Below are 13,728 nucleotides of genomic sequence, written 5' to 3'. Positions count from 1 at the left end.
ATCTGTAAACATGAATGAGTCCCCCCTCAGTCTCCTCTTCTCCAGCTCCAGAGCCCCAGCTCCCTCAGCCTTTCCTCACACGGCAGATGCTCCACTCCCTTCAGCATCTTGGTGGCTGCGCTGGACTCTCTCCAGCAGTTCCCTGTCCTTCTGGAGCTGAGGGGCCACAACTGGACACAATATTCCAGGTGTGGTCTCCCCAGGGCAGAGCAGAGGGGCAGGAGAACCTCTCTGACCTACTGACCACCCCCTTCTAACCCACCCCAGGTACCATTGGCTTCCTGGCCACAAGGGCCCAGTGCTGGCTCATGCTCACCCTGCTGTCCCCAGGACCCCCAGGTCCCTTTCCCCTACGCTGTTCTCTAATAGCTCATTCCCCAACTTATACTGGAACCTACTCCTACTCCTCTCACACACAGGGGATACGCGTGCGAGTAAAGTTCACTTGGCGCAGTCTCTGGATGAAGCTGCCTCTTACGCTTTTGGGAGAGAAGGGAGGGTCTCATGTCTACTTTGATAAAAACCTCTGATTTTTCAGGAACTTTTAGAGGAGAATGAAGGAAAACAAACAAAAAAGAGACTTGAACTAGAAGTTGCCTGCGCTGGAATTAAGCGGCATTGGTTACGCTCTTTCTCCTGTGTTTGTACCAGAAACCGTCCATAATTGAACCACACCAAGAGCAGAGCTAATGGAGGGAATCTCTGCGTTAAGTAAAAATGAAAATACTGGACCAGATCTATCTCCAGCATAAATCCATCGACTAAAAGCACCACAGAGCTCAACGTGATTAACAGCCTCTGCTGAAGAGGTGATGAGTGCTGATGCAGCACGGGAAGCTCCGGAGAAGATAAAAGGACCCCGACAATGAAGCAGCAGCAGGTCTGGGGTCAGCAGAGAAATGGGGCTGACACACCAGCAAACGAGCACCAGGAATCACGGCGGTGGGAGAAGAGGCTTTTTGTCGAACAGACCTTACCAACTGTTTCTCCACCTCAAGTCCCCTCAGGTAGCGCACGCTTTCCTTGCCGACACGCTCCAGTTTTCTGTCGAGGGTGGTTTCGGCCGGGCTGGAACACGGGGGTGCACACAGAGCACTGCAACGGCTCAGCGGGGCCTGGGCAAACGCGAGCGTGCAAACAGCCATGGAGCAGCAGGGACCGCAGAGCTGGAAACGGCCCGGCTTTACGAGCCAAATGTTCTCCATACCAACTGCCAAAGGCACATAACTTACCGACAAATTACACCTCAAACTGCCGCTTTCCAACAGGAAGGTGGTGGCAGAACAGAGAAGTCAGGGGAGCAGGAGGAGAAAACAAGCTTGGGTCTCTGTACAGACCAGATGTTTGGAAACCATCTTGAGCCTCTCATTTGGGAGGATAATTACATTGTATGTGTTGTATTTATTATTAAAACAATAAAAGAGTGCCACTAGAAGATGAAGGCTAAGTGCTGTGGTATCAATTTTCCAGCTGCCCGCTCACATCTGGGGACCCTCACACCTGGCTGTTCATGCTCACAAACGTAACACAACCGATCTCAGCCCTTTCTGTGTTCATTTTCTCTGGCAACACAAACGGGAGAAGAACCAAACCTGTAATTACCTTCTATTACCCTTTCTTTCCTGGGATGTGATCTTCCGAGCAACCTTATCTATACGTCCTCATTTTAGGATTATGTCACTTGGACACACGTTAAACACTGTTGGGAAATTCAACACGTGGAAAAACAAACCAGGCTGCAACAAAGCGGCCAAACTCACCCTATTGTACAACCAGCTTCTGCCTCTATCGTCCAAATACAATTCAGGTTATGATCGTAGGGCGTTGGGTAGCCGGGAGACAGTATCCGTCCTGACGACTCTCCTTTGATAGTGCCCCCGCACTCCGCTGAAACAAACATATGGGTTACTGAGAAGATTCATGACATATTACGGTTCTTACTTGGCAACAATGCAAATCTCATCCTACGAATACAACAGGGAGTATTTCTTGCCTTTTAAAGAGATTCTCAACGCCTACAAAACAAAGTTAAAGAGAGTCACTTAATTCAGCTGAAAGACTTTGTCTCGATACACGAAACTTAGAGTTTTCCAAGCAAAAAGATAAACTCCTGGAGTGCTACAGGGAAAAGGGAGCTCAGGATTTAGCTACAAGACTGAGGGAATTAAGACGTCTGAGGATCTGGAATCGGGTGTCATGTAGCTCTCATATAAACACGACTATGAACTGTCAAACGCCTGGACACACCATGTTTGCCATTATCGGGAGGTGTCACTGCTTAACACATTCAAGTGAAAGGGCAAGGACTGCAAAAGCAGGAGTCTCCTCGCAGGGAAGCAAGAAACCTTGTCAGATCTGCGCTCGGAGCAGAGCGTTCCCTGTTCAGACCGCTCTACAAGTTTCGAAGGGATCAGAGCTCTCGGTCTAAAGCATCGCGGTCCTTATTAACGTCGGTGGGCGCCATCAGTACCAGAGTTAATATCACAGGCATTAGCAAAGGGGGGAAAAAATTGACATTCATTGTGATGGCCACGTTTGCAAGAGGAGGTTTGAAAGGGCAGATGTCTCACCCACGCAGGTTGGCAGGGGCTGGTCCCAAGCCCTGCGCTCCCCGGTCAGGCAGCCCAGCACCCGGCTGCCGCGCAGCGTGTACCCGGGGTCGCAGCTGAAGGACACGGAGCTGCCGGCAAAGTGTCCCTCGTCGTGCACCTTGTAGCCGAACTGCGGGACGCCGGGGTCCTCGCATTTAATGAGTTCAAAACCTGCAGCGGGAGAAACAGCAGCTGTTTTCATCAGATATTTAAGAGCCGGGAGAGATTAACACAAGAACATCTTAATATTTTCTCCTTAAAATCATTTCCTGGACAGAAAAAACACCATATTGTTTGGGTTTTTTTAATGAATATTTGAGTGAGATCGCAGAAATCTGGTGTCTCAGCTTCGATCCAAAGTTCCTGTATCACCACTGCCTCATTCACAATGGAAAAAGTTTGTTGGGATAATCACTTCCCTCACTCCAATTCCACTTCAAAGCGTCAGATCTTGATGGAAAGGACCGTAACACGATCGTAACACGAAAACACGTCATTAAACTCTGCCAGGGGAAACTGAGGCTGGAGATGAGAAAGCAATTCTGTGCAGAGAGAGTGGTCAGCATTGGAATGGCTGCCCAGGGAGGTGCTGGACTCACCGGCCCTGGAGGTTTGTAAACTGAGATTGGCCATGGCACTGAGTGCCATGATCTGGTGAACGGACTGGAGTTGGACCAAGGGTTGCACTTGGTGATCTCTGAGGGCTTTTCCAACCCAGTCCATTCTATGATTCTGTGATTACACTTCAGGTTCCCATCTCATAAGGCTGTAGATCTAGGACTTACTAGAAAACTGCAGCTCGAAGCCTTTGCTGGTGTTGGCGCTGTTGGTGATGAACTCCAGCCACATGCTGCTGGACGTGCTGTTGATGCTGGTGCCGAGCATCTCTGAGCGGCTGAAGGAGCCCAGCAGGCGAGCGGAGCTATTGCTGCCATCGTACACCTGGCAGGAACAAGAAACACGGAGGGGAAAATGTGGTTTATTTGTTATTTCAGGGACCAAACCATCCACTAACAGTTCCTTTGGAGCCGGTGAAATTATCCCACCTTGACGATGCTGCTCATCCAAGGAGCAGGATTAACTCCCTGGAGGAGCCGCATCCTTCTCCTTACACTGAGCTTATTCTGCACTCAGGGCCGTGCTTTCTGAGCTAAGCTCTAAGGTGCAGCACAGCTATGGGAGAAAGCATCACCTCCCCACAGTGACTCACAGATGCGCTTTGACCCCGCTATTATTTGAAAAACACCAAAGGTTTTTTTGCCTTTCTTTTAGACACCATGATTCTCTATGAAGACAAAGAGCGACTTCTCACGAGTGGAGATTGATGGGAACTCTCCTCAGGAACAGATGAGAAGTTGATGACAAACCCGTTGAGAGAACATCATTTCTTTCACGACGAGTATATTCTCTGCATTGGCTGCAAATCTCTCTTTTCCAGTCATTTGTGAGCTGAAAATACGTGCATCACACCTATTTCGCAGTGCAGAAGTACGGAACTGAAACAAGGACGGAGTTCTCTGGGAAGATGGCTTAGCACAGCAGCACACCTCTTGTAATATTAATGCCTCCTACAAAACCATTTCTTTGTGGTTAATAGAAACTCAGCCTGGATTTGTCTCCTTCTACATAGAGCCCTGAAACTTGTAAATGCAGATTAATCTACGACTGAGCATGGGAATGCTGAAGAGCTTGAGTCTGGAGTTCTGCATTGAAAGAAACCACTTCTGGGGACAAATCAGCCTTGATTCTTAAAAAAAACCCCAAAATAACACTAAGAACCTCACACTTCTCATGTATTAACAGCTTCCCCTGTACAACTGCGCAGATAAGAACTCAAGTTTAGCTACAAAGGAAGAACCCCTGGCATTCCAACAGATCTCTACATCTCAGGGAAGACTTCAGAGCAGAAGGTGCGCTGATACGGCAAAGATATCTACATTTTTAATGGGCAGAGACTTGGTTTGCGCATCCATCTGCAGACCGAAGCCTCAGATAAGCAGACATGCAGAGGACACTCGCCATCGCCTCAGTCTGCTCCTTGGGCATTCTGCTGCTGTCACTTAACGTCACAGCGGGTTACAGCAGCCCCAGAAAGGGCTTTTCTGGGGGTGTCAGACCCTTCCAGAGATCCCCCCTGCACCGTCGGCTCTGCCTGGGCAGCGCTCTCCAGGGATCAGGCTCAGCTGACTCCATTAATATTTCAGAACATCACTTCCCTTTCAGATCTTGCCCTCATTAGCAGCATGGTTGTGCTTCACTGCTAGAGACAGAATAATTACCTTGAGGACATCTCCTGCCTCCAGTTCAAACGTCCTGGCTCTCAGCTGGATCCCCTTTCCCGGCTGGGTCTGGATGGAGTAGATGCACTCGTGGTTGTTGTTGTAGTTTATCGGGTAGTTGGGGGACAGCAGAACACCTTGAGTTCCAGTTACAGACGAACCACATTCAGCTATACAAAGACACAAAACCACGTTTTAATAACCACATGTATATTCCAGCCAGACAACACATGCAGGTGATTCCTCCAAACGGCCGCAGATGCTCAATCCTTCCTACACCCATCTGCCAACGCATCCACGGACTCCATTCCAAGCGCAGTCACTAAACAAAACAGCACTTCTGTCATCATTAAACCTCCGGCGCCTTGCAAGAGAGATGAGTACCTTCTCATATTGACAGGGAAACTGAGTCACAGAAAGCTGGCTTGCCCAAATATATCACAGCACCCAACTCAGAAGAAGCATTCCAAAATCCCTGGAAAGCCGCCACCCGCTCCAAACAGCACCTGTGTTCATGTTCCCTCCTGATTCATGGGCCAGAAGGAAAATAAAAATGTATTATTAGATTGGAATATTTCAAGATTTCTCCACGTGTATACAAAGCTCATCCTGTACCTATATATAGGATATAAAACTCACGGTGTTCATTTGACAGCGGAGCCAGCGCACCACTGATTGCTGGGACCGACGTGCGGCAAGCGCCAAAGCTCTTTGTGCAGAGAGTCACGCTCAGTGAAACGGCCAAAGAATGACAAAGCTACCTCTGGATTTCAAAATCTTCCTCAAAACAATCTCCTGAAAGCTAAGAGAGCAAAGTCTGACCTTGTTTGTCGCTAACGCTGCCCTCCGCTCTCCAGTCCATCATTTGACAGTATTCTAAAGGACCCCTTTTGTCCTTTGCTCCCTGAGTTGTTTTCTTCCCAGCCTTGCAGCTGACAATTCCCATTCCCATCAGAAAAAAAGGCAGAAAACCAGAGATCCTTTTGCCTCTCAGTTTTGGAAACCAGCTCAAATTTACATATCTTTGTTTCCTCTCAAAACGTCGCTCAAAGAACCACAGCGGGCTCAGGTTTTTCTGTGGCACGGACAAAACTGACCTTCCTTGTTGCAAAGACAAGGGGCTGGGGACAGAGAACAAAACGCTGATGTGGGCATCCCTACGCACTCCTCCTGCTCAGGGAACACGGATCCCAGATCGGCAGACAGGGAATCTGCCCCATCATTCTAAAACCAACCTGCTAATTCAAAGCCAGCTGCAGCAGGGACTCGGCGAATGGAAGTCAGCGTGCCCGCTCGGCGACGATGTCTGAGGATCAAGTTTAAAGCTTTGTGACGATTCTTTTTGATATCTATTCCCCTGATTAGCTTTCTCTGCAACCTGATTATTATTCGTGCCCTGAAGAGGCTGCTTGTCACAGCAGGATGATGCAGCCCTGGGACCTTCATGGCTCTGGGTGAGCCAGGCAGCAGCAGAGCACTCAACAGCTTCCTACATACTAAAATTGTGCAACAAAAAAATACATAAAGCTTTTTACAAAGGCCTGAAGCGTCCTTCCTCCTTTCTTGCTGCAGCACATTGCTTCTTCTGTTCTTTTACGCAAACCGTTAGCGTGCAGCGTCCCGTGGGCAGACGGGGATGCTCTGCACACCCTGCCGGGCAAGGTGTCTGTGTCAGGGACCAGAGCCAGACACCAGCTCCGTGCTGCACACCGATACTTCCCCTCCTCTATCCCCAGATTTATCAGTATAAATAATGGCCGGAGGGGTTGCAAAAAGGACTTGCAGTGGGTAGGAGAGGAGGTGAAAGGTTTAAGGTGCAAGAAACCTCTAGAGGACAAGGAAAAGGTAAAATTCAAACACATCCATGCTAACATGGTATCTGCATCGCTTAAGATCACTCACCCAGAAGCAGCTTTCACGTCCGGACTATTAAGCTTTACAGCGCTCCAATTCAAAGGGAGGATGCCCTTAAGACCACGCTGTTTTACAGAAACTACCCCAAAAGGGACGACAGGTCTCCCACAGCTCGCGATTTGCCACTCGTACCATCACTGGGGTTCGACTGTGGATGGGCTGCAGTGAGATGGGGCTTCTGCTGATGTGTGTGACCCCACGTGCCGTGCCCTGGGAGAGGACTGAGCCCTCGTGCCTGAAGGGCTGAAAGCCCCTTCCAGCTCCCCCGTCTCCCCAGCCCTGCGCCAACCACCCCTCCAGCTGGAAGATGCCACCCCGGGGATGCCGCCCGTCCCTGCCCGCCGAAACGCTCCAGCACAGCGTAACCAACCAAGCAAAATGAAAGCACATGACCACCTACCAACACACCTTGGCAGAGGCGAACTCCACACACGCCGTCTCCCCCCGAGGCAGGTGATGCGGGACGCGCCCTCCAGCCGGTACCCGGGGAAGCAGGAGAAGGTGAGGACGTCGCCCACCCCGAACTGCAAACCCTTCCTGATGCTGTAGGCTGGGACCTCTGGTTCGTCACAGGGCTCCAGGTCATACTCTGCAGGGGACAAACAGACTTCTATGGAAAGGCAGGACAACACCTCATTCTCCCAGGGAGGGGGATTGAGTCCCTGAATGTGAGGATGGAGTTTTGAAGCTCTGCAAAAGCATCACCCACGCTCAACGTCCTGGTTGAGCCACAAAGACCAACGTGGGTCACACTGTGCACCCCCAGGGTGTCGACAGGCTCTTGATTTAAACCAGCTCAAAACACAACAGGTCCCATCTTCTGTCATTTCTTGATTTAAATCAGTCCAAAATACAACAGGTCCCGTTTTCCGTCATCGTTGTCAGACAAACAAAAAGTGACACCGGCGGTGACAACACGGGATGGAAATTTCTCATGCTCCTTCTGGTTTAGCCAAATGAAGATGAATTGATCCGGATGGGATTTCTGCTGCCTCTACATTATTAATCCTGAAAATGAATGAAACCCAGCATCCTGCTTGGGGAATGCAAGAAAACGTTTAAGCTGCTGTTAAATGAAAGGTCAAATGTATGTCTTTGACCACAGAGCATTTTGAAGGAAACCCGTTTCGAGGGTTATTTTTTGAAAAATAACAGACCTGAAAGCACAAAGGATGTACATATATATCTAATGGAAGGCAGTAGTATTTATGACTCTAATTTCCATCCTCCAAGAAAGGAAAAAAGCCCCCAAACACATTAAAAATAATAGTTACAATTAGACAATTTGATGTATTTTTTTAAGGCCATCTTTCCCCTATCAAAACGGACGTTAGCAGGAAACTTTCTGCCTAGTGTTATATGCAAATCCCTGACTTCAGAGGGCAGAACAAAGGTATCGGGAAGCAGCTCCCCCAGTGCAGCAGGTTCCGTCTGCACCTATGGCAACAGCTCCGTCCGTCAAAGGCAGCGAGCACAATAAACCCGGTCACTCCTCTTCCACACCAGCAGCTCGGCTTTGCAGCTGTTGCCCTCAGGACAAAAAGGTGTGCGGAGATACAGAAAAGAACAGCGCCAATACAATCGGCTTTTGTCCATTAACTGATTGTTCCACAGAAAGGCTTGTCGGGGCACTCAGGCAGTGAAGATTACATTTGCTGAAACGCGTGCGCAGGCAAACACTTCAGCGGCCGTTCGGAGGACTTTGGGCTAAAGGACACGGTTAAATACCTTGCGCACTTCAACCAGAGATTACCCACGCAAAGCAATTATTTACAAGTGCGATGATCTGCTCCGCAAAGGCAAACGCGCCCGTCTTCGAGCCTCCAAGAGCACCTGGAATTTCATGTGGATGAACCAGCGTTTTGTATAATCACCAGTCTTCAATTAGAAGCTCAGCAAGGGAAAATAGTGTTTCCAGCTCCCCAGTAATGCCAGCGGGTTCGTGGAAAGCCGGCGCAAAATGCAGGTGTGACATCCAGCTGTGGAGGTTGGGTCACTGGATGAGCATCCGAGTGAAGCGACGAACCAAAGCAATAACAAAATCAGACCAGACAATGGGAGTGCCCAGCTCTGCCTCGCTCCTATCCAAGACATCCAGATTGCTCAACCCTGCCTTGCTAAAGATCCCATCTGTCCCGGCTTCCCATGCTGGAAATCCTGCAAGCACAGCAGTGATTCTCCTCTGATGAAGAGAGAGGGAAGGCATCTGGATAAGCACACCCTGAGAAAATGTGAGCTGAAACTCCATACGCAGAGCAGAAAAGGCGTGTGAGGGGGGAGAAGGTGACAAACACCCCTGTAGTGGGATTTAATTCAGGGGGTTCAACCCCGTCATTGGGGATTGGACTGGATGATCTTTTGAGGTCCCTTCCAATCCCTAACGTTGTGATTCTGGGGCTCAAGGCAGACAGAATTGCTACATCTGGGGGGCTGGCATGACAAAATGTCCTGGGACATACTGTGGTTTAACGCTACAATAATTTACTGGGCTAACAAGAGGAGTGACCATCAGTGATCCCAATCACAGACTTCAAAGTTATTCCCCAGATCTGCAGAGAAATGGGGAGGGAAAGAATAAATCACCTCCTCTTACCTGAGAAGGTGATGTTGAAACCCTCATAGGACATGGAGAAGTCGGAGATGAAGCGGATTTGAGCAGAGAAGTTCCCGAAGAGCCCTGCGCTGAGCGGGGCCGGGAGCCGAGAGCCCGTGAGCTGCTTCAGGGGCTGCGCGAAGCTGGTGTTCTCGGTGATGAGCAGGTAATCGTGGCCGTTCTCCAGGTGAAACGTATGGAAGGTGAAGAACACACCTGCGGGGGAGGAAAAGCAGAGACGGCTTCAGCCAGGAGGTCGTGTGGCTCCTTTGTCCCAGAGCCAAAAGCCTCTCCCCGAGATGACATCGGTATTGATTCCCTGTTTGCCAGTAAACAGCAATGTAACCGAGAAGAGAGAGCGCACCGAAAATAAATGAAATAGATGAGAAAAGGAAAGCAAGGGGATGGTACAAGGCCCAGAATAAAGAAAGGCAGTTCAGATCTTCATTCCCGGTGCCGTTGTGACACAGGACGGGCTCGCTCGGGGGACGGCGCAGCAGCAGAAAGGATGGAACCGGCTTAGAGAGTTTTATTTTAAAAGCGTTGACCTTCAGATGGGCAACAACAGCAAAAGCTGCAGTTGCGAGGGCTTGAAAACAACAAGTTATGTTCTGGAAAGAATTCACACCTAGAAAAACAGGACTTAAGCCAAGTACCAAGGTCAGAGAGGCTCCTCCAGGGCATAAAGCACTGCAGGGACGTCCTACAGCTCCCTGTGACGGGGCCGAACGCTGCTCCCCAAAGGCTGAGGGCAACAGGAGCCATCACACAGGGACAGACCCAGCTCCTTGACCCTTATGAGGTCCATGTGTGTCCCCAAGTCGGGGCTGTGTCCTGTGGTCACCTCCCACCCAGCACAGCCCTGTCCTGATGGGTGCTGCTGATGTCCCCCCTTGTCACCCACTGTCCCCTCCCAGGGACACGCAGAGCCCAGGTCTCCCCAGCCACAGCAGATCTTACAAGGGACGAGAATCTTACACTTTTATCCACATTATACCGACAAAACTAAAAGCCGCAACAGATCCAGCTACAGGGAGAACAGACAAACACAGGAACACTACTTTGTCTCTTCTTCCAAATTCAATTCGAACCATTTGAAATATTTCGGTGAGAAGGCTGTGACCTTGCTGCATTTGTAAATGAACAAGGAAGGGGTAATAGATGACTTCAAGTATCCTTCACACCTACAGACACCAAACATTAAGCACTTCAGGCTTTCACAAGAGGTGATTTTTTCATGCTGGAATTCAGAGCAATTAGAAACACTTACTCTCTGGAAAATAATTCCACCTTCGAAAAACAAAACAAATGGCAGTGGCGGCCTTTGGAGAGCAAAGCAAGGCAGGGTCTTGTGTCAGAAATCGTGTCACATCACTGTCTCAGCGAGCTACAGCGATGCCGAGCAGTAAAAAAGCCTCTTTGCGTTTATACAGCTCCTTTCATCCCCAGATCTTGTCTGAGCACCAAGCCCTGGACTCCCAGGGCCCGGCTCACGCTAAACTGGGCTTGATGCTCTGCCCAACTCGCCGGGGCTGTTTGCAGAGAAACAGGCTCCTCTGTGCACGCCGAGTGCTGGAATCTGCTCCTCGTTACTCACAGTTCGGTCCCGACGCCCTCGCACGCATCCGGATCGCCCGGTGAGACGTTTAATTTGAGCCAGTGATTAACAGCACGGAGCTTTCAGGCCACGGCTCAGCACCAGCCGCCTCCAAAGAGAGACGGGCAAGCTGTAAATAGAGAGCAGAGGAACCAGCTCCTCTTGTCCTCCCCTTCCCCTTTAATTTCTGGAGATCAGGATGAGACCAACCTAGAGACTGATTAAAGCTCTGGAGCATGAGATTTAATATCCAGCTCAACAGTTTTTTGTCAGCAAATTATGACTATGAATATTCCATTTATCCGATTTCTTTCATTTTGAACGTTGATGTGCAGTTTCCTTCCAAGAAACGAAGGGCAGAGAGGGTGGTCACCAACACAAAGCCTTTCCCACGGAAACGGGTGCATTGGGAAGGAGCAGCACTCACTGGACACCTCAACCCCCCCATTCGCATCCCCCATCGCACTCGGCCAACCGTCAGCACCCCAGGCAGAAATAATGAAGCAACTCAGTGCTCAGAGATGACCAAAATGGTCTTGACATTGGCATTTTCTTTGTTATACGCACATAAATGATACATGGAACCTGGTGGAAAAGTTTAGTTCCACTCCTCCCCCCACAGAACTCCATGAAGGTTGGAAATGCCGAACAGTTATTATTCCTACCAGCAGTATAGCAGATTGGAAATACATACAGCCGGCTCCAGCCTGAAAACCTGGGCAGATGTGGTGAATACAAAATGCCTTAAGTTTCGCCTGTTTATCAGCTGGCAGCAAATCTACACCCTCGCCTTTACAAAACCCCATCTAAGGAACAGAAATAATCTCTCCCCACCAAAATCAACGCAGCACCAGAGGAACACGAGCAGAATTCAGTCCTAGAACTGAAGGCTTCACGTCTTTCCAGATGACGACTCCCATCACAAGGCACGAGGCCCCTCCAGCAGCAGAGCCGGTTCAAGGCTCTGCGACTGCAGCCATAAGGGACAATTACAAACTCATTTGAAGGGATTTGTGACTCTGATTAAACCTTTGCTCCGGTCTGAAATTTACTGTGGCACAAAATATCTCTGCAAATGGAGGTTGTGGCTTTTCCCCCCCCCCCATTCTCTGCGAAAGAAACAACAAAACAAATTATAGGGAGAAGAAATTATTTTGAAGTTCTCAGATTAAAAATAATAGTCTCTCTTTAAGTGTTTAAATACCTTTAAAATTAAGCTGCTTTTAAACTCGGATTGTACAGCTTGTGAGTCCATAAACCACATCGGCATCTGCAGTCACATAAAAATAACTATTATCACAAGCAACTTGTTTCAATTAGAGGGCTCGTGCGCTGGCCACGTGCGAGATGCTCATAAATATTTGGGAATGAATAGCTCGAGCCTGGGTTTTATGATGCAGATCATCCCGGCTGGGTCACTGCTTTGGCACAGAACAGTCCGGCGGATGGGGAAGCACAAGCCCTGAACTCCATTTGATTCTATGGGAACTGAATGATCTTTATAGGGAACAACAAGCCCCCGGACTTGTGTATGCAAACCTCCATTATTTTACAATGCGCTGTGGTTTTTGGAGCCTTGCTCATAAGACTCCCCTCTGATGTTGGCATAAAAGCACATAGGTCATCAGAGTTGCACTTTCTCCTATATAAAAGTGTCAGTGCGGTGCGTCGTGCTCGGCTGAGCTACAGGATAATGCGGCGTCTCAGCAGAGAGCGGAATCCGAGGCAGAGCGGATTAATGAAGAGTGGATTGCTGCTACTCGACAGAATACTTTTCACAGCGTGTGACGCTTCCCTTAATGCACTGTGCTGTTCATTGACAAGTTTATTTGCTGTAATACAAATGGCATTTGCAAAATTGGCTCATGATGGCTCCCGTCGTGCTGATATCCGGCATGATGAGACAGTTAGATAAAAGTGCATAAAGTTACTTAAGGAGTTTATACCCTTTGTGCTTACCCCAGGCAGATCCTGACTGGATCAGGAGAAATTGCCTCCTGCCCTCGTACATAAAACTCGCTCTCTAATCGTCAATGATACATTTTCTCGACATTTTCCTCCAAGACAAAAGATTGGCGTGGGCTGCAGAGGAGATTGGACTAAACAGATGTGCGCTTTGCCTCCATGCGGGCAGTACCGCTCGCTGGTGGGAAACGAGAGCTGCAGAACCAGGACAGAGCTGGGAACTCAGAGCCTGAGCTCTGTCCTGTGGCTGGAAACCATTTACTACAAGCTTATACCTCCCCATCTGCAAATTGTTACCTAGCTAGTGATCCAGCACTGCAAAGATGAAGTACTATTGAGTACCAAATGTTACTGCAGCGGTGTCACCGGTGGTTCCTCCTCCCTCCGTGTGGCACTGCCAGCAACACCAAATAGCACAGGATACTGGTCTGAACCCAACGATGACGCCTGGCATGGGTTCTCAGATCTAGGAGGGTGATACAAGACCACCCTTCCTGCTTAACCCTCTCCGCTTTGAAAGGATTAAGAGATGCAACACCAAAACCCTCTGCAACTTGTCCAAGCACGTAGGAAACCATCATTTCTCTTGGAGAGAAACTCCTGGTTTCCCCGCTGAGCAGCAGCTCGGTCCATCTGCAAAACCACTCCGAGCTGAAGGTTTCTCACCTTTTCCGTGAGATGTTTCTATTGTCCACGTGCAGTTCAAGTTATTTGGATAGAAGTCAGGGAAGCCTGGGGATAAGATGGTACCACTGGAACCACGGATGTAACCTCCACACAGAGCTGCAA

The 13,728-nt window shown here is 49.3% G+C and overlaps 1 protein-coding gene across 2 annotated transcripts in view; it reads right to left on the bottom strand.

Moving 5' to 3' along the window:
• CSMD2 (CUB and Sushi multiple domains 2) overlaps positions 1-13,728 on the bottom strand; it is a 237,730-nt gene that overhangs the window by 79,512 nt on the left and 144,490 nt on the right. For both annotated transcript variants that reach the window (XM_065857095.2, XM_071799063.1), the window contains 7 exons: positions 13,606-13,722; positions 9,378-9,593; positions 7,185-7,373; positions 4,871-5,040; positions 3,377-3,533; positions 2,571-2,762; positions 1,761-1,887 (listed from right to left, as the gene is read on the bottom strand). In XM_065857095.2, the coding sequence (XP_065713167.2) occupies positions 1,761-1,887; positions 2,571-2,762; positions 3,377-3,533; positions 4,871-5,040; positions 7,185-7,373; positions 9,378-9,593; positions 13,606-13,722 (1,168 nt within the window). The remainder of the gene's footprint in view (positions 1-1,760; positions 1,888-2,570; positions 2,763-3,376; positions 3,534-4,870; positions 5,041-7,184; positions 7,374-9,377; positions 9,594-13,605; positions 13,723-13,728) is intronic.

This window comes from Patagioenas fasciata, chromosome 25 (genome assembly GCF_037038585.1).
Source record: "Patagioenas fasciata isolate bPatFas1 chromosome 25, bPatFas1.hap1, whole genome shotgun sequence".
Lineage (NCBI taxonomy): Eukaryota > Metazoa > Chordata > Aves > Columbiformes > Columbidae > Patagioenas > Patagioenas fasciata.
This window is presented reverse-complemented; position numbering and strand designations above follow the sequence as displayed.